Here is a 25,881-nt window from a genome sequence, read left to right on the forward strand (position 1 = left end):
CATTATATTGATAATAATGATTAATAATTTAAAAAAAATTATTTAAAAGATGATTAATTTTGATTATGATTAAATGAGACGATAACAAAATAGCCCTGATCATTGACTGTATATGTAGCCCGACCATTTTCCTCGCGCACCCGATTGACCGGTAAGGCATGTATTGCTTGATTCAATGAGCCTACAAATAAATTCAGTCTTGTTGTTGATGATGGTATAGGAGAGACAACCGTTGTTTGACGACATATCGGACATGTATTATGTTTTGTTGCAAACCATCTATTAATACATTTGTTATGAAAACTGTGGCCACAATTAAGTTGTTTGATGGCACCGACCGATTCATCCAAACATATACAACACATTCTGATTGGCGTCTTGTTGTTGACCACTTTTTCAGCCGATTGGTCACTGAATTTCATGAGATTATTATTATTATTATTACTCGGCGGTGTGTTGTAACCATTGGTTTTCACGACCACTTGTGAGTTGCATTGAGGACAACGATTGTCATCGATAGAGATATCAATTAAATATTCAGACCTAATGTGACAGACATTGCAATCAAACATTAGAYWATTGCTGTTAAGTGAAGACATTATTAGACGCGTCCAGTTAGCTGTACAGACCCACCCAACCGACCGTTTGTATTGCAAATACTGGTCAAATCAATTGGTGGTTCCCTGGGATTGATGGCACCAGTGATTGCTATCATCAGTTGCCAACTCTGAAACAATGTTAGCGGCGGATATTGTCGGCAATATCTATACCAAACATCGGTAACCAAGCCATCAAACAATAAAAAAAATCATATTATATAATATCTCTTACTTATGATTCTTGTAGTAGTTATATGTAGATATATCTTACAAGTAAAACGGTGTGTCCGTCCGCGCTTTCGTATCGGCCAACTGGTCAATATCTCGTTGCCGTTCGCGGTTACTATGGTGGATCTTTTCGCGCGGTAAATACTGGCCAACCTTACGCGTCTGGASAGCGGCGGCGACGAAAAGCAGCCGAAAGCTATCATCAAATGTGTGGACAAAAAAATAACCGGATTCTGTCTGTCTGTCCGTTTGTTTGTTTCGGTAATTACCTTCTTCTTGATGTACGGATTCGGTGACAGATTATTGTCAATACAATTGATATTATAATTATAAGTATAAAACTAAAGAATTTATTTAATAAAATAAGAGAAATAAATGTAAAAATAAAACTAAAGTATTTGACAAAATAAAAWRTGATACTTATATTAAAATGTGAAAACTTTTTAATCAATGAAATAAATTAGGAGATTATAACTTATATTGAATATTAATATTATGCTAAAAATTATCAATTATTATTAATATTTGTAATAATAATAATATTTACTATTTTTAAAACTTAAATGTTATATTTTATTTACAATGACTAACACATATAATTGTATTTTAATTTCAACTATAAATAATTTAAAAAAAAAAACATTGAAACTTAACATTTATTTAAATATCAAATATTTTTTTAAAAACTATTTATTTCAATCATTTATATAAATTATTTTAATTTATGAATTAAACTGAATAAGTTTATATTTAAATTTATTATAATAAACAAACAAAATAGAAAATAATAACACAATTTATACTATAATATATTATACATGTATATGAAACTCATTTGCAATATAAAATTAATAAAATATATAATAAAAATAATAATATAAATTATAGATTTGTAATTAATAACTTTTTTTAAAAAAAATTAATTAAATATAATAAATAAATATCGATAAATATATATATATATATATTAATCAATTCTGGACGGCGACGGTATAGTACTCGCGAGTCCAACTCCGGGGACAAACTCTTCGGTCAGCTGTTTCTTTGGGGCCAAATTGGTATCACTTTGTTTGGGATCAAGCGATGGTCCGAATTTGGTACCCGTTTGCAACGCTTCCAGCGACTTGACGTGACCATATTTGAGTTGGCCAGAAAAATACGTATTGTCCGCCGGCGCATCGGGTACTGCCGCCACTGGCGACTTTGCAGAAGATTTTACTTTCAATGACTTTGTTTTTGACACCTTTTTCGACAACTCCTTTGCACGCGGAGGTTGAGCCGACTTTTTCGGTTGTTTTTTTGCTGACACCGGAGGAGTGGACGCATCTGCTGTTGCAGACCTATTTGGCTGCTGATGTTTAGGTGTCACCGCTTTTTTTGTTGGTATTATTGTCTGTGCCTTCGGTTGTTGTTGTTTCTTCTTTTGTTTGTCTTTCAGATCTTTTTTCATTTCGCTAATCGGTTTCTTCTTATTGTATTTTTCCATATACTCTCTTAACGTTTGCGGATCTTCTGGCGGCGGCGGCGGCGGACGCTTCTGGTTATGTCTGTTATTGTCATTATTTGCTTGTAGTTGTTGTCGTCGGTGTTGTTGCTGTCGCTGTCTATTTGCCTCAATATCTGTAATATTACTTCTTCTATAGGTGTTATGGCTGTTATAGCTGTCATCAGTTGGACGTTTCAAACAACAGCAAACATCACCAAACAGTTCCAGTAGTTCACGTCTGAAGAATTTAATTGCTATACAAGCCGTACATATGATAATAAGCACAACCAATGATAAAAATGCCAAAAGATATATAATAAATTCTTGGCTATTCATCATTTATCTCAAACGTGTTAAATCAATCAATCAATCAAAAAATAAAATAATAATAATGTCTTCAAATAACTGAATTAAAACATACAATTAGAGACCAAAATATGTGAGAAACAAATGAATATAATTTTTTGTTTTTTGAAAATTAATTAACGATTTTTCTGTTTTGTTTTGTTTAACTGACATTACAATCAAATTTGAATTCAAATTAATTAAATTAATTGAATAATACTGTAATTATTATAAAACGAATTTTGCATATAATAAGTATTGTACAGAAAATTTAATTATTTGAAAATTAATAAATTTGTGATCAAAAATTTAGTAAATTAATTAATAATAATTGTTTGAATATTTTTCAATTCAATTAGCTAATTATTTTTAGAGTATTTTTGTGTGAAATTTATTAAAATAATTAATTGGAGAAAAAACCGAAATTAAATATATTATATATATATTCTTTATATTTTATATTATATTATATTTTTATAATAGTTATGTTTTGGTTTTTTATAAACAAAATATTATATATAAGTTATATTATCGATAATTATCTCAACAAACAAATCTCTCATTAAAATAAATTCATTGAATACTATATAAGCCACGCATTTGTTCTGTGGTTACAGAAATATCTTCATCCATACCATCCCTGATAATCGACAACTTAATGGTACTATTGGTGGTCAGCGCTTGGCTTAAGTCATGTATGGATACAACTAGTAGGTCATCGATGCCAATGATAACATCAAACACATGTAGGTCTCGACTAAAATATTTTTTTAAATAAAAAAAATCAATTAATTAATTCTAAAAAAGTTAGATTTATTTTGTTGTCGTTGTTGTTGTTGTTGACTAACTTTGTATGATTGGGTCGGAAAATACTCCACACAAGTATACCATCCATTGCTATGTCATTGAATGGATGACCCTCTCGGTTGGCATACTCTTTATAGTCTTCATCGAATAATGAATTAAACCAACAAATTTCGACACCCAATAGTGTCCGATCGACATACCGGTGCTCAGCAGTTAAGTCAGCCATCAATTGATGGTTTGATTTTAATTCATTGATTCTATTCAACTATATAATCAAACATATACTGTATTTTAAAAAAAAAACAAATAATAGCTAACTGTTCACAAAAAATATTTAATACCTGTTTCCCATAAAACTTGGCACCTCTTAGATAAAACTCTAAATGAAGTAAAAAAAATTAGTGTTAAAAAATAGTCTATTAATAGTTAAGTTTTATCAATTCAATTCATATTTAAATTAAAATAATACCTAACCTTTCAATACATTATAAGGAGTGGCAAATCGGAAACCAGATGCCAGTCCACTGTGATGTACGCCAACCAAATCGCCCAATTCATCGACCAGTGGACCGCCGGAGAAGCCCCCTTTGGTAACACTGGTGTGCTGTACAAATGGATTGTCCGATTCGCGTCCAGTTATCTGTAGACTCAGTGGACAACAGACCCAACCGACTGTAGTCATGGGCACAGAACTTGATCGACAAATTATATATAAAAAAGAGATAAAACTATTGTATAAAACCTAACATAACAATCAAACAATCAAAGTTATACTCAGGATATCCCATACAGACAACCTGTTGGCCAAATTCGGCTGTAGGTAGTGTCCCAGCGGTGTCTGATAAGTCAAACTGTTCGGTAAAATTGTGGTCACTGTCGGTACGATTGACCAACAATAATGACAAATCGTATTGCGGTTCAACGTATAGTATACGAGCCGATTCGCACCAGAGTTCAGTATCACCAAACAGATGATAACAGATCCTAACATCCCGGAGATCTTCACATACGTGACAGTTGGTCACAACAAACCGATAGTTCATATCTATTATACAGCCGGTGCCCACACCAGTCATCTTGTTGTAAAAAGATGGCCAAACAGATACCACTTTAGACCAGGTTAGGTCAGCAATGTCTTCAATGGTTAACTGACTATCATCATCATCCACGTCATCATCATCAAAATCATCGCTGGACAGCAGGTAAACATGTCGTCCTAATGAATGTATTAATGACTTTAGCGGACAACTATTGCTTAACGACTGTTGTCGATGTCGATAGTGATATCGATTATAATTTTGTTGTAAATTCAATGGACACCAAGTGATGGTCATCAATAATCGGCTAATAATTTTTTTAAGTAATACCATTATTTTGATCAACTGTCCAATAAAAATACAATTTCAAAAAAAAACAATAATTCAAATAAATCACTATATCATACAATCTATAATAACTTATTATTAATAAGTTATTTAAAAAAAACTATATATATTATATATCTCGCGATATCCTAAATAAATAAATTATATGTAATAATAAAATTCAAATTTCTTAATTTAACCGATCAGTTAATAACAACAACAAAAAAACTCTTAGAAAAGTGAGTCTCAGATTCAGACCATCAGACAAGACCTATACTTTCAGACACACATACAAAGCCATAATCATCTGAAGACATGGAACACGTCCAGAAGGCAGTCGACAAAGTCAAAGACTATGTCAAAAGTCATCACTTGGAAGAGCATTTCGTTATCAATTCCATTGTTAACGATATGCAGTTTGTGGTCATCTGTCTATTCCGTTGGTTCTTCTACGGCTATAAACGCTATTTCTTTATCTTCAAATTGGTTGTTATGCTTGTCTTGTGGTCACTGCTCGTAGTGCTCGAAGGTTTCCGCTATTCTGAACCGTATCTCAAACAGACCGGTCAGTGGAAGGTCGTCCAGAATATTGCCCAACAGGTCTTCGGTTCCACTTCTGGCGGCGGCGGCTACTCAGGCGGCAGCGGCGGCGGCGGTTCTTCAGGTGGTAATCCGCCGCCGTCCCCGGGATCAGGTCGGACGAGACCCCCACCACCACCTCCTGCACCAATACGACCGCAATCAAAGGCAAAGATGTAACCAAAGAAAACAAAAACAAGAGAGTCAAAGAAGTTATGGCAGAATTGATGATATCTGAAGATATGTTTTTTGTTGTTTGTGTCTAAAGAAGTTCCAGATATTTAAAAAGCAAAACTTAAAATTTCATTTCATTTCATTCATCAAAAAAAAAATAAAAATATCAATCAATTAATTGTTTTGCTTATTATTATTATTAGTTATATATACTGTATATAACAAATGTTTGATTTGTGTATTGGATTGTCAATTAAAATACAAATTAAATATTTTTTTAAAATGATACCTAAAAAATTACATTTTGTTTGTTAATTTTATTTCTAATGTATATTAATTTTTTACCCTAATTTTTTTATGTGTAAATATCTTTAAAATCTAGTCTTTTTAAAAAAAATTATCGATATTTTTTTACAATATTTTTTGCTCAATTATCAAGAGTATTAAGTGTTTCAAAACTAAAAAAATGCTTAAAAAAACTATATTATTACACAACTATTATCAACTCATATAATTTATTTTTTTAATATATAAATTATTATATAAATATAACATAATATCCTTAAGTAAATAACTAATAAAATAATAACTTTCATTTAATAAAAATGCGAATAAATTTTGATATATATTTTTATAATTTATTTATTGTTTTATTGCATCAAATAATTGGGTTACACTCTTGTTTAATAATAATAATAATAATGTCAATATTATATAATTAAAATTCATGTTTTTTGTGCTCATAAAACATACAAATATGTGCACAATATATTGTACTCTAATAAATATATAAATATTTTTTAAAAAGCAACAATATATATATAATATAATATATATATATATATATATAAAGAAAAAAATTGCCTAAAAAATTAGTACAATAAATAAATGAGGATAATATACTATAGTTTAAAATCATAAAATGCATATATAATGTCATTAAGTATTGGCAATAATTATTATTATTATTAATAATTTAATTAATTAATAATAATAAATAAATAAATTTAAAAAAACATTGTTTTTTTTTGTTGCTTTCGAGACTAGTTATTCAAAATGTAGAGTAAAAGACACCGATTTTTAAAAATTAATATTAATTACCATAAAAAATATATGTAAATATAAAGTTTTGTACCAAAAAAAATGCAATTCATATTTCAATTACATATCTGTTTGTATCCAAAATGCATTTCCAATTTTTTTTTCTCTTAAAAATAAATAAATATAAAAAATCTTTTATATTATAAAATTACAAACTTTTTTTCAATACAAATATCTCTCTGTTTCTCTCTCTAACTAACTATCTCTCACTTTATATACGAAATATATCTATCAATCTATTTATCTCTCATTTATCGATGTCTTGTAAAATATAAATTAAAAATCAGATAAAAATATATTAAATATTAATATATATAAAATATTTAATTTAAAAAAAACTGCACCGAAATTTTTGTTGTTGTATAAATAAACTGTAATTATAGGGTTAATATACAGTCATTACGGTAATATATATACCGTAAGTATATATACTGTATATTTGACTATTGATACTAAATAAATCATTTTTGTTTTATCTCAATCTGTTTCTCATTGACGTTAAGTATACCACAAATGGTATCAAATACTACTTAATAAAAACTACTACTACTACTATTAATCTATAGATATTATTAGTAATAATATTTAAAAATTTAAAATTACCATTAAATTCACCAATAAATAAAATATTAAGATAAATCAAAAAAATAGTTTATAAATAAAATAAATAGATACCACATATATGAATATGTATGGGTATACACACACTTACAGTATTAAACTGCTAAAATCGATCGCTAAGATAATAAATATATATATATATATAAAATCATTGGTATTGTATTTTTTTGAGATTAACCAAACAGTAGTTTATATACTAATTAAAATAAATCGTTAAAAAATGTTGAAACAAATTACTAATAAAAAAAAGACATTAAAAGAATTTGTTTAGACTGTCAGTAGGGGTTGAGTGGATTGGATGAGAGGGGAACGACACCTAACAAGAAGCCTCTACTATTGGATTCTCGACAATGTGTATGGGTTTGCCATCATTGCCATCATCATCGTTACCGACCTCTTCGTCGATCGAGTTTTTACGACTACTAGTGTCGTCACCGTTCAGTTGGAATCCATTGATGACTGGATTGTTGTTGCCATTGATGGCATCACCGCTTGATGTACTCATTTTGCGCAGAGATGATCGGCGACGTTCGTAGGCGGTCAGGGCGTAGCCCAAACCCTGGAGAAACAAACGAAACGCTTCGGATACTTTAGCCGGTTGTTCCTCGAGAACCATTGCACAGTCAGATAGTTTCATCCAGGTTGAGTTGGCCGGATCGAGACGCGAGTTCATAGTAACCGTGTCGTCCACGTGCGGCGATAGACAACCGCATAGAACGAGTACTGAACACTTGAACTGATCGTTTTTGTCGCCGCCGCGCGTTATATTCAAATCGGTTCGTTTGATATACGAATCGGTAAACAGCGATAGATTGCGTGCGTTCATCGATTTGCCGGTAAAATATTTGCGATAGGTTTCGACCAGATCACGATTTCGGTCTTCGGTTAGTTTGCCGAAGTGATGCCACATGAGGTAGTTTTGTGTCCACGACGGGAATTGCGAACCGTTGGTGTCGGCGGCCGCCGATGGAGGCGAAAATGAGCCCAAATAATAGATGTTGACCTTCTGGTACAGCCATTCAGTCCAACCCGAGGCCGTCGATGTCGGGTTTATCAGAAACAGACCGTCCACTTTGTCCGGGTTGGTCAGTGCATAGCGGCACAGTATGTTAGCGCCGGCGCCAACCTAAATGACGGTGCAATTTGTAAATTATTTAATTATTATATAAAACATTTTTGCAATAAATCTTAATTATTATTATTGCAATACTTTTGTTTTTTAATTATATAGACTACTTGTATGTACTGTATAACTAATGTATATAAAACAGTAACAAACAAAATGTTTTAACACTAAATTCATGCCAATTTAAAAAAAATACTGTAACATAAAGTATAGTTTATTTATTTTTTTATATTATAAATTATAATAAATATTTTAATGCTATGTTTCAACATAGAAATACTAATCGACTCATTATATTCACTAATTATATAATAAAAATAAATTATTTATACAGTATATCATATATATATATAAATTTATAAATAATAATAATATTGAAAAATGTTGTCTCTCTCTCTCTCTCTCTCTTATTCACTGTTTTTTAAATTTTATTTATTAATGTAACACAAAATATTTAGATGATATTAGCTTTAATTATAGGGTTTAACGCTTAAAAATATACATTAAAACAAGTTTCTAATAAATGTGAGAAATGAGACTTCAATTGATTTTCAATTCAAATGAGACAATCATTTTTATATAAAAAAAAGTTTATATATATTTATAAAATATACTGTATATCTATATCTCTAGTTAGTTATCAAATAATTTTATAAATTATATATATATATATATAATATTTTTCTCTCTTTTCAAAATTACTATCTTTAGCCATCAAAAATCATTTGCATTTTATTATAACTTATTATTTTTTTGTTGTTATATATATATATATATATATATATATATATATATATAAATAGTAACTAAACTTTAAATACTCTCTCTCTCTCTCTCTCTCTCTCTTTCTTTCTCTTTGAATGTATGTGTCATTAAAATTAATTTTTCCAATCAATTCAATGGCCAACAAACCAAATCAAATAAATAAATAAATAAATAAAATAAAAAATACATATAAAAAACTATGCATTAATTTCTATTGCAATAATTATCTGAAAAAAATATTTGTTTTTTTTGACAAACAAATAAAATAAAACAACAAATAATTTGTTATTCAACGACACGTATCAATTAGATTAGCAAAAAAAACAAATAACTAAATATTTGAGACAACTTTGTGTTTGTTTTTCAGTGATAATTGACAACAAATACCATTGCAATTGATCATCACTTTGCGATTAGGTATCAGTTATCATATATATATAAAGATAATAATTATAAGACATGAATCAGATAAAGATTATAATGATTTAAGACAACACATACACCGAAACCGATGAACGACTTGATGTTGTAGTATTTGCAAACAGTGTGAACCTGTTGTGCCATCTGATCCAATGTCGGATAGACATAGTTGTCGGGTAGCGGTGGAGCCGATTCCTCCATACCGGGAGCGTTCAGATGATAGACACAGAAACTCTGGAGCAATAGCTTAATGTCGATGTAGTTGAAAAAGGCCTGAAAATTGGATACACTATTGAGACCCAAGTCGTGATAGGTTAGGATAATCGGCTTCTGTAGGCTCGGGTCGGCGCCCTGTTGGGCAACACATAGCTGACCAAACTCGGTGTCCACTCGTTCTTCGGTAAACAGCGATTCGCTTTTGCTGAGCGATCGCATCAGCGGTGCTGAAGACTCGACATTTGTCAACTCGATTGACGATAAATCCATTTTTTTTATTTATTTTTTGTTGAATAAAAAGTCTTAATCTTCTTCTTCTTCTTCTTTATGTCTTATAATTTGATAAAACCGGTGATAATATACTAATAATAGCAATACTTTTGTTTGTTTTTATCTTTCAATTCAATCGATGGTTAAATCCATTCATTTATATTGAATTCATTGCTATTACTATTGCAATGGAAACCAATGTTTTGTTTGTTTGTGTTTTTTGTTTGGCAAATGGCGTTCACTGCATAACACTTATACATTACTTATATAATATACTGTATAGGGAATAGTCATACATCGCATACATATGTCTATACAGTGTTATACTTTGAATGAAACTTTATATTAATCTAATACAGTGTTGTGTGTGTGTGTGTGTATATAGTATACACACACACACACACACACACACACACACACACACACACACACACACACACACACACACACACACACACACACACACACACACAACACTGTATTAGATTAATATAAAGTTTCATTCAAAGTATATTATTTAACTAAAAATAATAATTTTAAAAAAAAATTGTAGAGTATTTAATAAAAATAATTAACTTTTAATTAATTTTAATTTCAATCAAAAAATTTTCCATTTAAAATCATCGACAAAAAGTCTATATTCTAAATAATCAAATAAAATTTAGATTAATTCCAAAAAAATAAATGTTAAAATTATAACTTTTATAAGATATATATATATATATATATAAATAAATCTATTATATTGTATGAAACTAACTAAATTAAATTAAAATCTGTCTAATGTGTTAATACAATATATGTGTGTAAATAAGTTTTTTTAAAAAAAATAGTTAAAAGCGATTCCTTATATACAATACTATATTATTAAACAAGATTTGACTATTGTATTATCAACTTTATATATGACTATCAGTACTACACACACATATTATTAATAGAATTATTATTTTCTAAGTATTTGTGTTAGAATTGGTGTAAACACTATGTGTTTGTTTGCACTGACTATAGATGGCATACAAGTGTCGACAATAGAGTGTTAGCCCAACGAATAGGAGATATATATTGAATGAAAATGTTTTTTTGCATTAAATTTAATTAAAACTATTTAAAGATTAATTAAATAATAATACAGATAATTAAAATAATTATAAAAGAAAAAAAACTAATTAATTAAATTTTTATTGTAATAAATGGTGTAATTTTGAAAAAAAATTATTTTGATAAAATTCTAAATTTATTTACAAAAATTAAATCATGTTATTTTTTTTATTATACTAATTTATAATAATAATAATAATTATTATTATTATTATTAATTGTAATCTTAAGTAGAGTATCAATGATTTATAAATAAGTTGTTGAGAAAATTATTTTTAAGTTAAATATTTAATTAAATTTTTTTAAAAAAAAATAGTTTAAATTTTTATGTGTTTAATTGTAATTAAACTGTAAATTATTTTCAAATTACAATTAAAATACATTATATATATATATATATATATATATATATATATAACTGATAAGATATTAACACATCATTTTGTAATTTATTTTTACAATTATACTTAATTATTGGGCAAAAAAAAATAATTTTTATTTTGCAACAAATAATCTCATTTTTGACACTCAATAATAGACACACAAAATCAAACATTAATTTACAACTATTTTCGCACCGGGATTATTGATTTTGTTAATTTTATTAATGAATGAATTTTAATTAATAAAATACTGAGAGAGAGAGAGAGAGAGAGAGAGAGAGAGAGAGAGAGTCGTGTTTTTACGATATATATTAAATAAATAATAATTTTTTTCCTGAGAAAAAACTATACTAATACTAATAATAATCATATGATTAAAAAAACATAGTTTTAAAATCACGATTGACTTTAAGCGCTTAAAATTACTCCTATAGTGTGAGTGTACTACAGTATAATAATAATAATATATATATATATATATACTGTATATATACAGTACATATAACATAATGTATATATATATGGTTATACAGAATTATTTTAACACTACATTATTAATAGTATAATTTTTTTTAAGCAACAAAAAAATAATGATAACTAACTAATAAATACATTGTAAGTGTTAATATACACTAAATATATTTTGTTATTTTTATCATATTTTATCTTTTTATTTTATTACTAATTAATGTTTTATCATGCTAATTAATGCGCCTCGTAATTGTCACAAACTAATAGATTCATTAATATATATATAAATATAAATTATATATATTGTATATTAAGTAAACTGTAAAAAATAATTAGCATTACAATCATTAAATACAATCAAATTTGAATAAATAATTAATTAGCAAACTTTTATATATATAAAATAAGGATTTATTTTATTAAGTACTACTATAAACTATATACAGAATTTATATATATGTATACATTATTATTATTTTATGTATAATTTATATAAATATATATATATATATATATAAAACAGTATATTTTATAGTATATATAATATTTTTTCTTTTTCTTTTAGTTAAGTATTTTAAATTAACGAAAAAAAATTATTTTAGATATTTTGTCTGAACTGAATATAAATGAGATTAAATAATCATTAAAAACTTTTGGTTAATAGACTATAATCCAATTGGCAACCAAAATAAAGATAAATAAAATAAATATCGTTTTATTATACAATAATTACAATATTTTTAAAAAATTTTATTTTAATATCAAACGTTTACTTATAATTTTCAATTTGAATTTTATATATATATTTTTATTTTCTTTAAAGAAAAAATACTATTAAAATATTTATAAGAAATTGATTGTAGATTATAAATATAATCTAAATGTTTATATTTTTGTCAATATTTAATATTTAATAATAATAATAATAATAAATACGATTCAATATTTATTATTTATTGAAACCATTTACTCAGATAATACTTAAAGTACTTTAATAACAAACAAATGTCAAAAAATTTTAAATTCAAATAAATATAAAAAATCAAATGTAATATTTATTTGATATTTTTTAAATACTGATTTTTCTGATAGATTAAATTAACAATTATTTTAAATTATATATATATATATGTTTCATTTTGTAGTCTAAATTGTTATTTAAAAATTATACAATAGTTTTTAATATATATATAATATAAATATCATGTCTAAAAATATCTATAAATACATTATACTGTATATTCTACAGTATACAATACATTGATAATCTATATAAAAAAATAATTTTAAGTTTAATAATTTATGATAAATAAATGGCATAAATTTGTTTGATATAAAAAAAATTATCGATCAAATTATTTATAATTTGCTAAATTAAACACATTTATCACATAAATTTTATATAGATTTATAAATAGCATTATATTATTTTTTGAAAGTTTAGTCATTAGTGTACAATCATATCAAATCATTGATGCAATAGATATAAAATGACAAGTGTGTGTGTGTGTTTAAAAAAACAATATATATATATATATATATATATATACTGTATATATAAATTCATACATTTATAACACCTTGATAATTTCTAGCTATTTAAACTGTAAATTGGCCTATAATTTATAGTAATTAACATTTTGAAAAATAATAATTCAAATGTTTGTGATAACGTTTTAAAACAGTAGTATATAATATATAATATGATATATAAAATATTTGTATATATATATATATATATATATATAGTAATCAGTTTTAAAAATTGTATAATTATTTAATTACCAACAAAAAAATATTTGAATTTATAATAGTTTTACATTTATTTGATTTATGTGCCAAAACGTTTTTATTTTCTCTGAAACAAAATAATAATATAAACTTTTATTTGAAATAAATTAAACCCAACCAAAATCCTATAGCATTTAATATATATATATATAAAATATTATAATATGAAATTTATTCTGTTATTCAAGTATATTAAAAAATAATAGTAGACCGCGCTTATTAATGACTATCAAAAATAGATATAAAAACATTAATTTTTTGTTAATTTATAGATTATGCATTAAATTTACTAAACAAAAAAAATAACAAATAAATCAATTGTTATACTAATATTATAGTATTTATTGTACTATTATTATAGATTATTTCTAAAAATATTTATATAATGATTAAATCTAGTAGTAGTAGTAGTAGTATTAATAATAATAGTTTTAATATACTGTTTATATTATATTTTCGGCAATTTTTTGTTTTTAATGTGTATCACACAATATATATATAAATATTTTTTTTAAAGATAGTTTATTTTTTATTATTATTAAGTAGCCATTTGTTTATAGATCGCATATCAATATATAATATATATTGTAAATGTATCCAAAAAAAAATATTAAACGATTAAAACTTTTGATAAAAATATATGTTTGCGCAAACTTTTCGGCAATAAATTGTAATTTAATATTAAATACCGATATTACATAAAATTATTATATAATGTTTTTTTTTGTTAGACACACACACACATACACACATTAATGTAGTGTATAATATAGATAAAACGGTTTTAATAAATAAAAAAAATAAAGAAAACTTATTTTTTAAGGGCTGGGCTTTTTTTGATGATATTATCGTTAACTATGAGTTTTACTTTAATATTTACTGAGTGAGTGATTAAGAGAGAGAGAGAGAGAGAGAGAGAGAGAGAGAGAGAGAGAGAGAGAGAGAGAAATTTCTGTAATAAAATATATGAGAACTAAATGTTTGACTTAAAAAAATAGTTTTAAAAAAATATTTTTCTCAAAAAACAACATTTTTTATTTAATAGTTGACCAATGGTTTTGGACGGTTAGTTGTGGTGGATAGTAGTTATTTGAGTGATTAGTGTCTTCAGTCCCCCTCCCATTCCCATTGATAGGTCTCTCATTAAAACAAAATAAATTGTCTTAGAGGATGACCATAATTTGTAAGTAAAAACCAACCGTCCGATTATATATCACATAATGGATATACTGTATTAAGTGCCACTAAGTTATATATATATATAATAATTATCAGTACTATTATATACAGGTATACATAAAAACAGTTTGCGTTTACCGTCAAAACCATCATTACTATCCCATATAAACAGTATATACAGTATAGTTATCCCTTATATTATATATTGATAGATATAAATAAACAACAATAAAAACGGGCACTGAAAATTATATTGTATTTTATTATATGATTAAAATTTTAAAGTTTTTTTTGTTGGCCAAATTAGGTACAAGTATTGTATGTTAGGTATGTTGTATTTTAAGGGATCGGCACTTTTTTGTGTGTGTATATGTATACTGTACTTAAAAACCATTAAGAAATACATCATTTTGCTAATTATATGTTGTCTACAAACACTTGCAAACTATTTATATATACATATATGCGATAACTTTTCAAAAATATGTATCTCTCTCTCTCTCTCTCTCTCTCTCTCTCTCTCTTTCTGTGTGTGTGTGTACTAAAAAAAAGTTTAACATAAAAACTAAATCTCAAATATTGCACAATTATTTTTTTATGGTTTTATTTCATCAGTTATTAACATAGTTTATTAACCAAACATATAAATATAAATTTTTCAGTAAATTACTGTATGTTTATTATAAAGAAAATTATTATTTTTTACAAAAATAAAGTCCCAGAGATGCAAAACTATAAATTAGCATAAATGCATATAAAACTATCAGTAATAATAATAATAATATACAGTCAATAAATATAAAAAAGAGTATAAATGTTATTATTATTATTATTATTATTAATACCAATAAAAAAATAAATTTTATATTAAGCTTAATTTGAATCAATTAAATAAAATTAGCATAAAGATATATTAAGCCCTTTTAGCCATTATTAATAAAAAAAACTATATATACCATTTGGTTTGTACTTTATGTTATTATTTAAAGTATCAATTAATTATCATAAAAATCTCTTATATATGAAATAAATTATTTTTTAAGAAAAATATCAAATTATATATAAAACATTTTATTTGGAGTATACAGTAGTAGTAGTAGTAGTAGTAGTAGTAGTAGTAGTAGTAGTAGTAGTAGTAGTAGTAGTTGTAATAGTAGTAGAGTTTTGTCATTTCATATGAAAACATTAAATTTCTTTAATGACGTTAATAAACATAAAGAAAATTATTTATTTCAAAAGGATATAATTTTTTATTTTGTACATAAGGTATGATAAAATTGTCAATAATTAAAACAAATATATAGAATATAATATATATATATTTCCTAGAAAATAATTAATCTTTTTTTAAAAAAAAATTTAGAAGTATTCAATATAATTATAGATAATTGCTTAATTTATAATTTTTAAATAAAATAATAATAAATATAAAATAATATTTACAAATAAATATAAATATATGTAGGCATTGATATAATTGACAATTAAAAAAGTTTAATTTTATATATTAAGTTATATGTAGTACTATATATACTATATAGATATAGATAATATATGTATTTGTAATAAAACAAATACATTAATGGTTTTCCCTATTGAATAAACAACACATGAACACAATTAATAATAATATAAATAATAATAATAATAACAAAAAAAATAACATTTTATATTATGTATCTTAAAGATTGAATGTTTTTTAAGATTTAGTTTAGCACATTAACGGCCAGCAATATTAATACATATTAATACTTAGTAGTAATACATAAACATTATTATTATATATTATAGAGATTACAATAAAAAAAATAAATACTTCAATCATTTAATAATCATTTTTTTTCTTTTTGTTATTTCTCAATAATTTTCAAATATATACAGTATATATCAATATATATACAGAGAGAGAGAGAGAGAGAGAGAGAGAGAGAGAGAGAGAGAGAGAGAGAGATCCCAATAAAAACTAACCCTTCAGTCATTTTTTTTGCTACAGTTATTTAAAGTTGCAATTGATTTCCATTTTAAATCAATTTTTCTGATTATTTATGAGTTATTAAATAAGCAATTAATAATAATTTTTATGGCTTCTATATATATATATATATATATACGATTGATAATAATAATTAAAAAATATATAATAGTAATAATACTATTTTCCAATACAAATCTATATTAAATTCCTTTAATAGCAATTAAAGTTTTAATAAATTAGCAATACTATTGATTAGATATACATCAATTACTAATTTATATATAACTTAAATATACTGTTTATATATATATATATATATATATATATATATATATATATAGGTATAATATTTATAAATTATATATGTATCTAAAAATAGTTTTCATAAGTCTATGCCATTAATACAGTATATTTTAGTCTAAATAAATAAATAAATAATTTAAGTAATATATAGACACAAAAAAGTTTTATGTATTTTTATTTTGGTATATGAATCATATAATATGATATATAAAATATATAAATATCTATTTATAAACTTGTATACACAGTATATTAACTTATATAATAAATATAAATTATTACACTATTACATTAATTACTTTTTAATTAAAATAAACTTATATTGCTAATAAATAAATTGGATATAAGTAATATGATATAAGTAATATGATATAAGTTATATATATATATATATATATAGTTAATAATACAATATATGTATATAAAATTATTGATAAATTGCTAAAATATTAAATAAAATATTGCAATAGTCATAGTCTATGTGACATGAATTTGATTAAAATTGAAATAAATTTTTTAACAAACAAAAATATTTTAATACATTCAATACATAATTGGCATTTTTTCTTACTAAAATTTATTAAAAAATTATAAATTTGAAAATTACATGTTAAGCTTATATTATTAGTAAAGTTTTTTTTATTATTAATTTATTATTATTATTATTAATATTATTATAAATACAGAATATATTATACAATAAAAATTTATGTGCATTTTGCATAATAATAGACAGTTTTATGTTTATGGCACAATTTGATTTATTAAAAATTATTTATTGATTAATAAAAAAAATTAATAATAATAATAACTAAAATAATTATTATAAAATTTTGCTTAAAATTGAATGTATGAACACACAAAAAAGTTTTTTATTTATTAATTTGTATAGTTTTAGGCAAAAATAATATGAAAATAATAGATTATTATATAGTAAAATAAAGAATCTGATGTTATTAATATATATAAATTTATATATATACAGTATATCCTATCCTATCTATAAAATAATAATGATTATCTAATAATGATATTGTGTTAATTAAAACACATATTTTGCTTTTAAAAAATATTTTTCTCTGTACACAAAATAAAACATAATTAATTGTATAGATATTTTTTGCTGAGCTTTAAAATATATTGATCATAACTAACTATCATTAAAAAAAAGGGTTAACAATTTTTCTCACACAAAGTTTAATTAAGAAAAAATAAGAGAGAGAGAGAGACAAATTATTAATAAATTATTTTTTCATATTATAAATATTAATATATATTTTATAGTAGTTTTCAAATTAATAAATATTTTTTTTTGTGTCCGATCATATGATATTGGAAAAAGATTGACGTAAATATATATTTTTTAATTATATTAATCAATATACATATTGTATAGTTTATTATATACAGTATATACTGATATTATAATAAACTAGAATATTATCAAAACAACAATATTATTATTAAAACAACATATAGGATATCGTACATATATTAAATATTTGAAAAATACTACTACTATTATTATTACTATAAGATAATTAGTTATACAATTGACTTAATTTTTTTTATATATAATAAATGAATAGTTCAAAAATTATAATTAAAAATTTGTTGTTTAAGTGTGTGTGTGTTTATAATAATTATAACGCCAATTTTCTAATGAATTGAAAAACTAATTAGCTGTATAAGAAAATACAGTATAAATTTATATATAAATATAGACAAACATAAAGAGTTAACACTAAATGTTAGAAAAGGGGTTATAGAGGGGTTAGGAGGGTTCATAAAACAAACTAACATAACTAATATTTATGCTAACTATTGAAGACATACATACACACACACACACACACACACACACACACCGATACGGTTGAGGTTTTAATTAAATATGCATTAATTTTTTTTTGGCGGATAATTTATTTTTCAAAAAAAATACTAATAATTATTATATTATATAATATTCACACACAATTACACATACTGTAGATACATATGATTTTAATCTGAGAAAAATACAGTATATATTTTATATATATATATATATATACTGTATATATAAATTTAAGAGAAAAACTCACAGCAAAAGGTGTTGTTTATCACGATTTTTTGATTATAATCATTGCCACTGATTTTATATTACAGAGAGAGAGAGAGAGAGAGAGAGAGAGAGAGAGAGAGAGAGAGAGGGATGTTTAGAAGGTTATCATCTCATAGATGTAACCATTATATAAAAAAATTGCTACAATTTTATTTATAATAAGCCAATTGATTGCATTTGATTTGTTTATCTCTCTAAACTATTTGCATGTATTATATATTAAAATAAATTGATACATACTATATTTGATTTATTAATATATAATATATAAATAATTTTTTTTATCTTAAATATATTTATAAATAAATTTTATTATTGTTGTTGTACAGTATTATCGTGATCAAAAATATTATATTTAATGTAAATTTTATGGCAATAATATTTATGATATGTTTATTGTCTATACATATACTGTATATTATATATATATTTATAATAATAAATATATTACAATATTTGTTGTTGTTGTTGGTATTTATTTATTTAGAAAGTGATGCCAAATAGCAAATACTTATATATATTATATATTAGTTTATATCTGAGAGAAAATATTTATATTTATAAATATTATTATATATAATGTTATTTTTTTGTTGACTAAATAGGTTCGTGAAAACATCAGAAAAGTCGTGTCCCATAAATGCATAGTACTGTCGCATATTATATATATACTGTGTATTATATATAGATATATATATATAAATATTTCCAACAAAAAATTATGATAATTTTATTGATCATTAGTTTTAAAAAAATGTTTAATAATAAATATATAATATCATATTTATATAATGCTTTAATATTATTTAGTATAAAATTGTTTTCTATTTATATAGTTATAATAAATTATATTTATATTTATTTATTAACACCATATATTCATATAAATATGTTTGGCAAGTGATACCCCCTACCCCCCAAATATACAATTTGTTTTATAAATAAAATATTAAAATGTTTTGATAAAAACATCACTAATATAATTTTTTAAAATTTTATAAAAAACTAACAAATATTTTTGTTATTTATAAATAAATGTTTTATTCATCAGATAAATGATTCACACAGTAACCAAATTTCATGATTTGCATACTTAACAAAAAAATTATTATTTATAAATTTATTTTAATAATAATAATAATAAATATTAACTATATTTATATTTTTTATATTCAGTAATTTTTATTGCCATTGAGTCTAATATACTGTTTTTTTTTTGAAAATTATTTTTAATATTTTTTTTATTGCTTCAGCAAAATAAATAAATAGAAATCTATTTCAAATTATATCATTTACCAAATAAATGATAGAAAATTATATTATAAATACATGTATAATAATACTGTACTGTATAGTGAACATGTGTTACAAGTGTGTTAGATATTAAACATGAAAATATTATTATTATTATTATTAATATTAGTGGTATGGTTATAGGGGTCCATAAATTGGTGTCCAATTCATGCATATATATATAATTTATATACAGATGATTGGTGTCTATGCATTAATTTATAAGTAATATTAATAATATATAATATTATTCAATGGTAACTAATAGTCCATCTGTGATTGTAACTAATAATCATATAACTTATATATAGTACAGTAGTTACTTATATAATAAATTTATATATATTGCCTAAATATTCAACTCAATTACCTAAAAACTGATTGGTATTATAATATTTATGGTGATAAATATACCCAATATATTTTAGTACTGTATAACATTGCAATTACTATTCACAACACTATATACCGTATATATATACAGTATATATATATATATATATATATATATATAGATGCTGTACTCTACAGTAGTTATTATAGTTTTAAAAAAATAAAAATACATATATGATATGCTTTTATAAAATGATATTTGTGTGTTTGTGTGTATATATGTGACTAACCAAGCTATACAAATAGTATTGTAAATTTATTATACATTATTTATAAAAAATATACTATATATAACTAGAAAAAATTATATAAATTTATAGTACTGCTCTCTCTCTCTCTCTCTCTCTCTCTCTCTCTCTCTCTCTCTCTCTCTCTATGTTGCAAATTGAATGGCTTATGTATGCACTTTCCTCATGTTATACAATGGCAAACACATACTATAGTGAGCGTCGACACAATTTGCAGATGCAGTTAGAGATGATGAGGATAGAGAAAGAGAGAGAGAGAGAGAGAGAGAGAGAGAGAGAGAGAGAGAGAGAGAGATCACACTGTTTGCTGGGAATGGCATCCCTTAATGACCCGTTCCTATGTATTTTGTCAATCTTATAGCAAAGTCTCTAATATGCCCGAAGCCATTTCGGGGGAGTTTTTAGTTCATACATAGTATATACAAATATACTGTATATATAAAGTATATAAGTTTTGAAAGACGTGATGTGTATGTGATGTCTATGATTGGGAATTATATTTATATATAAAGTATTTTTCATGCATTAAATTACTCGCCAATTCAATGCATATATAAACTACTACTCTATAATCAATTGTGAGATACCATTGACTAATACAATACTTTTTTGACTATAGTATATATATACACACACACAAACACACACACACACACACACACACACACACTATTAGCTTTTCACTTGCATTTGCAATCAATGTCTTTATATACATTATATATAACATTAAATTTTTTTTGGGTTGAAAATTCATATTAATATTTAAAAGCTAAACTCCAAACACATTGTGTGCATATAAACTATTGTTTGCCAAATGTGTTGTACAATCAGTATTACACACAAAAAAAACTTATTTTTATCGTCGATACAAATGTTAAGTTTCTTTTCTTTTTTATTATTATTATTAAATATATCTCTTTATATATATATATATTTCTCCCCAAAGTTTTTGATTATCATTTAATAATTGAATGAATGAAATACTGTTTAAATTATTGAATAATTCAATCGGCCCAACATTTGATTTTGTACTGTACTTATCTATTTTTTAAAATTTTATTTTATATAACCCATAGGCTGTATGTTATGTATTATATAACCAAAAAATAATAATAATGTCTTTTTCTACAATTATCTCTTTTATTATATATATATTATTTAGTGTGTGTGTATGTGTGTGTGTGATGACAACTGTGCAAATAATTTACATAAAATCTTAATAACTTTTTTTCCTTAATGTATAAAATGATATTGTATTATATATAATACTGTTATATACTGTATATTATATTCTATGTATTAAACAATAACTTTATATATAAATTAATGATTTGATATTTAAAGCAATTTAATTTATTTAAAAAAAATCTTTCAATCTTATGTTTTTAAAGTAATTATAAATTTTTAATTATAATTTAAACATTGCTCTAAACCACATATGATAAGTAAATTGTAAATTGCAAAGAATATATTGTATAATAATAATACTAATAATAATAAAAAATTTCTTAAACATATAAAGTAAACTTTAAAATCCCATATTAATTATACAGTATTTTTAAATAATATTAATATAAAATGTTAACTAATTATTATTTTATAATATTTTTTGTTTTATATACTATACTGTATAATACAGTTACTTACATAAATTTATATGTATTATATGTACTTAATTTAAATAATAATGTATAATAGTTTATAGTTATATGCAAATAGATTTTTAATGCATAAGATATGCCATTTATAGTATAAAATAAGGTAATTATGATTTTTTTTGAAAAAACTAGTTTAAAAATCAATTTTATTATAATTAATTAAAAATGATTTAACGATATAATAATAAATAGAAATTTTATGTGAAACAAATTATACTTAAAAAAAACTATTTTTTTCTATATAACATTTTATATATTAACATTTAATTATCATAAATAGTTTGACTAAAAAAATTATATACGAATTTATTAGCAAATAGCTTATTAAAAAAAATATAGTTAATTTAGTAAAACTCAATCATAATTTTTAATAACTAATTAGTAATTATGTTTTATTATTATTATTTTTTATATTTATTAATAAGTGTGCACGCGATTAGCGTCAATCAATTTATATATAGATTTAACAATAATTGTATTGAGAGAAAAAATAAATAAAAATTCAAAAAAACACAAATTCAAATTAATTGCATTATTATTATTATTATTATAGTATTATTTATTACTGTATTATTAACTAATTATAAAATTAATATTTAAAATAAATTTGTTTTTGTCTATAATTTTTTTCAACGTTTTGATTACAACGATTATTATTAACAAAAACTAAACAATTTTTAAATATTATTATTTGACTTTAAAATATTCATACAATTATACTGTATCTAATAATTTGATTATCACAAGTGGTTAACTGCATATCCTCATTACCTGATCCCTTAAGACAGCTGATCCATAGTGTCAGTTGTTCACAGAGTGGTGTCGCTTGTGATGTCTGATTTTGTTGAGACATATTTGGCATTCATTGTCGTCGGTATCATATGGCTATCAATGGCTATACTAGTGCTGTTAGTCTATCTACTGTTCCCGCCGGGCATCGACTACTGGGACAAAATGTGCGACAAATGTACGATCTCGACGGCCAACTATCGCTATGTAATTCGGTTCGTATTCGGCAGCTTTAGGCCGGCCTTTCAAATATCCAAAACGATCATTTCGGTCGGCATTCTGGACAGTGCTAAGACAGTGGTTGTACTTAGAATACAACCAAAACAACTGGAACAAAGTGTCCAACATCGGGACTCAACACAACTTCGGGAATGCCGATTCTTGCTCTACCGATTGGAACCGTTATCGGACATACGTCACGTAGTGGTCAACCATAATGGCCAGGCCAGTATTAATGTCAGCTTTATCGAGATACAAGATCTGGCCAGTAGAGAGGCCAATATTGCCTACGTCGGACAGGCCATCAATAATATATCAAAAGATAAGGTGTCCAATACTGTCCAACAGTATCCGGCGGCCAGTCGCGAGCCGCGCGATATTGAACCAGAACTGACCACCGGTCAGACGATGACCGCCTTGGAGTACATGCTGTTGATCTTTGTGTCCATCAATTACATCCTATTGCAGACCATTTTTATCATACCCTGTATCGATGGCATGTGCTCTGACTATAGAAACGAATTTGTCGACTCCCTGTTTGCCGGACTGTTGGCCAGTCTGTGTACTACAGTATTGTTTGTATGTCTGTGTGTTGTCTACCGGTATCTCATTAAACGATTGTTATATCGATCAAAAAGTTCAATGGTTTGGGTCGGCATCCGATACGGGTTTCTATCGGTGTGTATGGCAGCGGGTATTGCATTCGGAGGCGCCTCCTTATTCTTGACGTTGCAAAATCGCCATTCCACTGAAGCCCGTCAGATTACATCGAAAACTTGTTGGCTAATCGGCGTCGGACTGGCCATTGTCGTTTACGGCCTATTTTGGCTACCGATACTGTCGATAGTGGGCTTTTTGTTTGGTTTTTTCAACGAACCGACCACCGGTAGCGATCATAAAGGACCAGAGGCCGGTGCGGGTGCAGAGATCAAAGAGGCAGCCAATATAGACGACCCGAATACTACCCGAACCAATATGAGCGACGAACACGACTACTATAACCAGTTGACAAAAGGCAACCAAAGAGTCAAATCTATATCTCAATACAAGGGCTTACACGTGAAAACAGGTAGTAAACCGTCGACAGCCGGCGGCTCAAAAGATTCTGGCGGTTCCGGCAAACAGTCGTCGGCCGACAAGTCATCGGGCGTCAAGAAATCTAAATCTACCGAATCGATTGGCGATCGCTATTATAAACAGCTTATCGGTAAGGATGCCAAAGTCAAGTCGGTATCACAATATCCAGGTGTAGGCAAAAAATAAGGTCATACCATACATATGTACTGTACTTTAGTGTATGTATGTATGTATCACTCATATCTATCTATCTATCATTCATTTTATTTCAGTCATCTATCCTCCATCAGACAAAACAAAACTATACAAAAAAAATATGATAATATATTATATAATATAAAATACTACTAATAATATTTATAATATAATAATAGTCTATCGATTTTTTTTTGTGTGTCAGTAAATTTAAATTTTATAATTATTTTTTGTTTGTTTTTTGTTTTTCATGTGATATTATGTTTTGATATTATATATATTTTTTTAAAAATTAAAAACAAAAAAAAACTGTATATATAATTAACTATTGAATACTGTATATATGTTTTTTTTAAGTAAAAATATGTTTTGTTTTTTATGATTTTATTTTTCAACAACATTTCATTTATCACGAATACATTAACAATATATATATATAGTATATATATAATTATATATTTGTTTTCAACAAAAAAATATATATCAATATATTAAATGTTTTTTCATGTCTTATTCATTCAAATTAATTTACAATTATATTTCAACAAATAATAGTTTAATTTGCATTAAAATTTTTTTGTTATTTTATTTTTCGTTTGTT

The 25,881-nt window shown here is 24.7% G+C and overlaps 4 protein-coding genes across 4 annotated transcripts; 1 reads left to right on the forward strand and 3 right to left on the reverse strand.

Moving 5' to 3' along the window:
- LOC128952247 (uncharacterized) lies at positions 1-1,221 on the reverse strand. The gene is made up of 4 exons (XM_054297605.1): positions 1,097-1,221; positions 871-1,023; positions 630-764; positions 1-543 (listed from the first exon to the last, which is right to left on the reverse strand). The coding sequence occupies exons 3-4, from the start codon at positions 713-715 to the stop codon at positions 54-56; spliced, it is 576 nt and encodes a 191-aa protein (XP_054153580.1). The 5' UTR covers positions 716-764; positions 871-1,023; positions 1,097-1,221; the 3' UTR covers positions 1-53.
- A 1,999-nt stretch (positions 1,222-3,220) lies between these two features.
- LOC128952242 (serine protease HTRA2, mitochondrial-like) lies at positions 3,221-4,864 on the reverse strand. The gene is made up of 5 exons (XM_054297599.1): positions 4,240-4,864; positions 3,940-4,157; positions 3,807-3,844; positions 3,507-3,730; positions 3,221-3,415 (listed from the first exon to the last, which is right to left on the reverse strand). The coding sequence occupies exons 1-5, from the start codon at positions 4,833-4,835 to the stop codon at positions 3,232-3,234; spliced, it is 1,260 nt and encodes a 419-aa protein (XP_054153574.1). The 5' UTR covers positions 4,836-4,864; the 3' UTR covers positions 3,221-3,231.
- Positions 4,865-7,579: 2,715 nt separating this feature from the next.
- Positions 7,580-10,360, reverse strand: LOC128952243 (protein NDRG3-like). The gene is made up of 2 exons (XM_054297600.1): positions 9,697-10,360; positions 7,580-8,430 (listed from the first exon to the last, which is right to left on the reverse strand). Exons 1-2 carry the CDS (start codon positions 10,099-10,101, stop codon positions 7,621-7,623), a joined length of 1,215 nt encoding a protein of 404 aa, XP_054153575.1. The 5' UTR covers positions 10,102-10,360; the 3' UTR covers positions 7,580-7,620.
- Positions 10,361-23,685: 13,325 nt separating this feature from the next.
- LOC128952241 (uncharacterized) lies at positions 23,686-25,372 on the forward strand. Its single transcript, XM_054297598.1, has one exon. It carries the CDS (start codon positions 23,832-23,834, stop codon positions 25,269-25,271), a length of 1,440 nt encoding a protein of 479 aa, XP_054153573.1. The 5' UTR covers positions 23,686-23,831; the 3' UTR covers positions 25,272-25,372.
- Positions 25,373-25,881: the final 509 nt, after the last annotated feature.

The sequence above is a fragment of the Oppia nitens genome, unplaced genomic scaffold (genome assembly GCF_028296485.1).
Source record: "Oppia nitens isolate AA-2021 unplaced genomic scaffold, nextdenovo-longstitch-racon4-pilon3 scaffold1_pilon_pilon_pilon, whole genome shotgun sequence".
Classification (NCBI taxonomy): domain Eukaryota; kingdom Metazoa; phylum Arthropoda; class Arachnida; order Sarcoptiformes; family Oppiidae; genus Oppia; species Oppia nitens.

Coding starts and splice junctions, on each gene's coding strand:
- LOC128952247 (XM_054297605.1), bottom strand. CDS start 715: ATGATAGCAATCACTGGTGCCATCAATCCCAGGGAACCACCAATTGAT. Junction 544..629: donor ACAAACGGTCGGTTGGGTGG/GTCTGTACAGCT, acceptor CTGTCACATTAG/GTCTGAATATTTAATTGATA.
- LOC128952242 (XM_054297599.1), bottom strand. CDS start 4,835: ATGGTATTACTTAAAAAAATTATTAGCCGATTATTGATGACCATCACT. Junction 3,731..3,806: donor CCAAGTTTTATGGGAAACAG/GTATTAAATATT, acceptor TTGATTATATAG/TTGAATAGAATCAATGAATT. Junction 3,416..3,506: donor TTCCGACCCAATCATACAAA/GTTAGTCAACAA, acceptor AAAATATTTTAG/TCGAGACCTACATGTGTTTG.
- LOC128952243 (XM_054297600.1), bottom strand. CDS start 10,101: ATGGATTTATCGTCAATCGAGTTGACAAATGTCGAGTCTTCAGCACCG. Junction 8,431..9,696: donor AGTCGTTCATCGGTTTCGGT/GTATGTGTTGTC, acceptor ACCGTCATTTAG/GTTGGCGCCGGCGCTAACAT.
- LOC128952241 (XM_054297598.1), top strand. CDS start 23,832: ATGTCTGATTTTGTTGAGACATATTTGGCATTCATTGTCGTCGGTATC.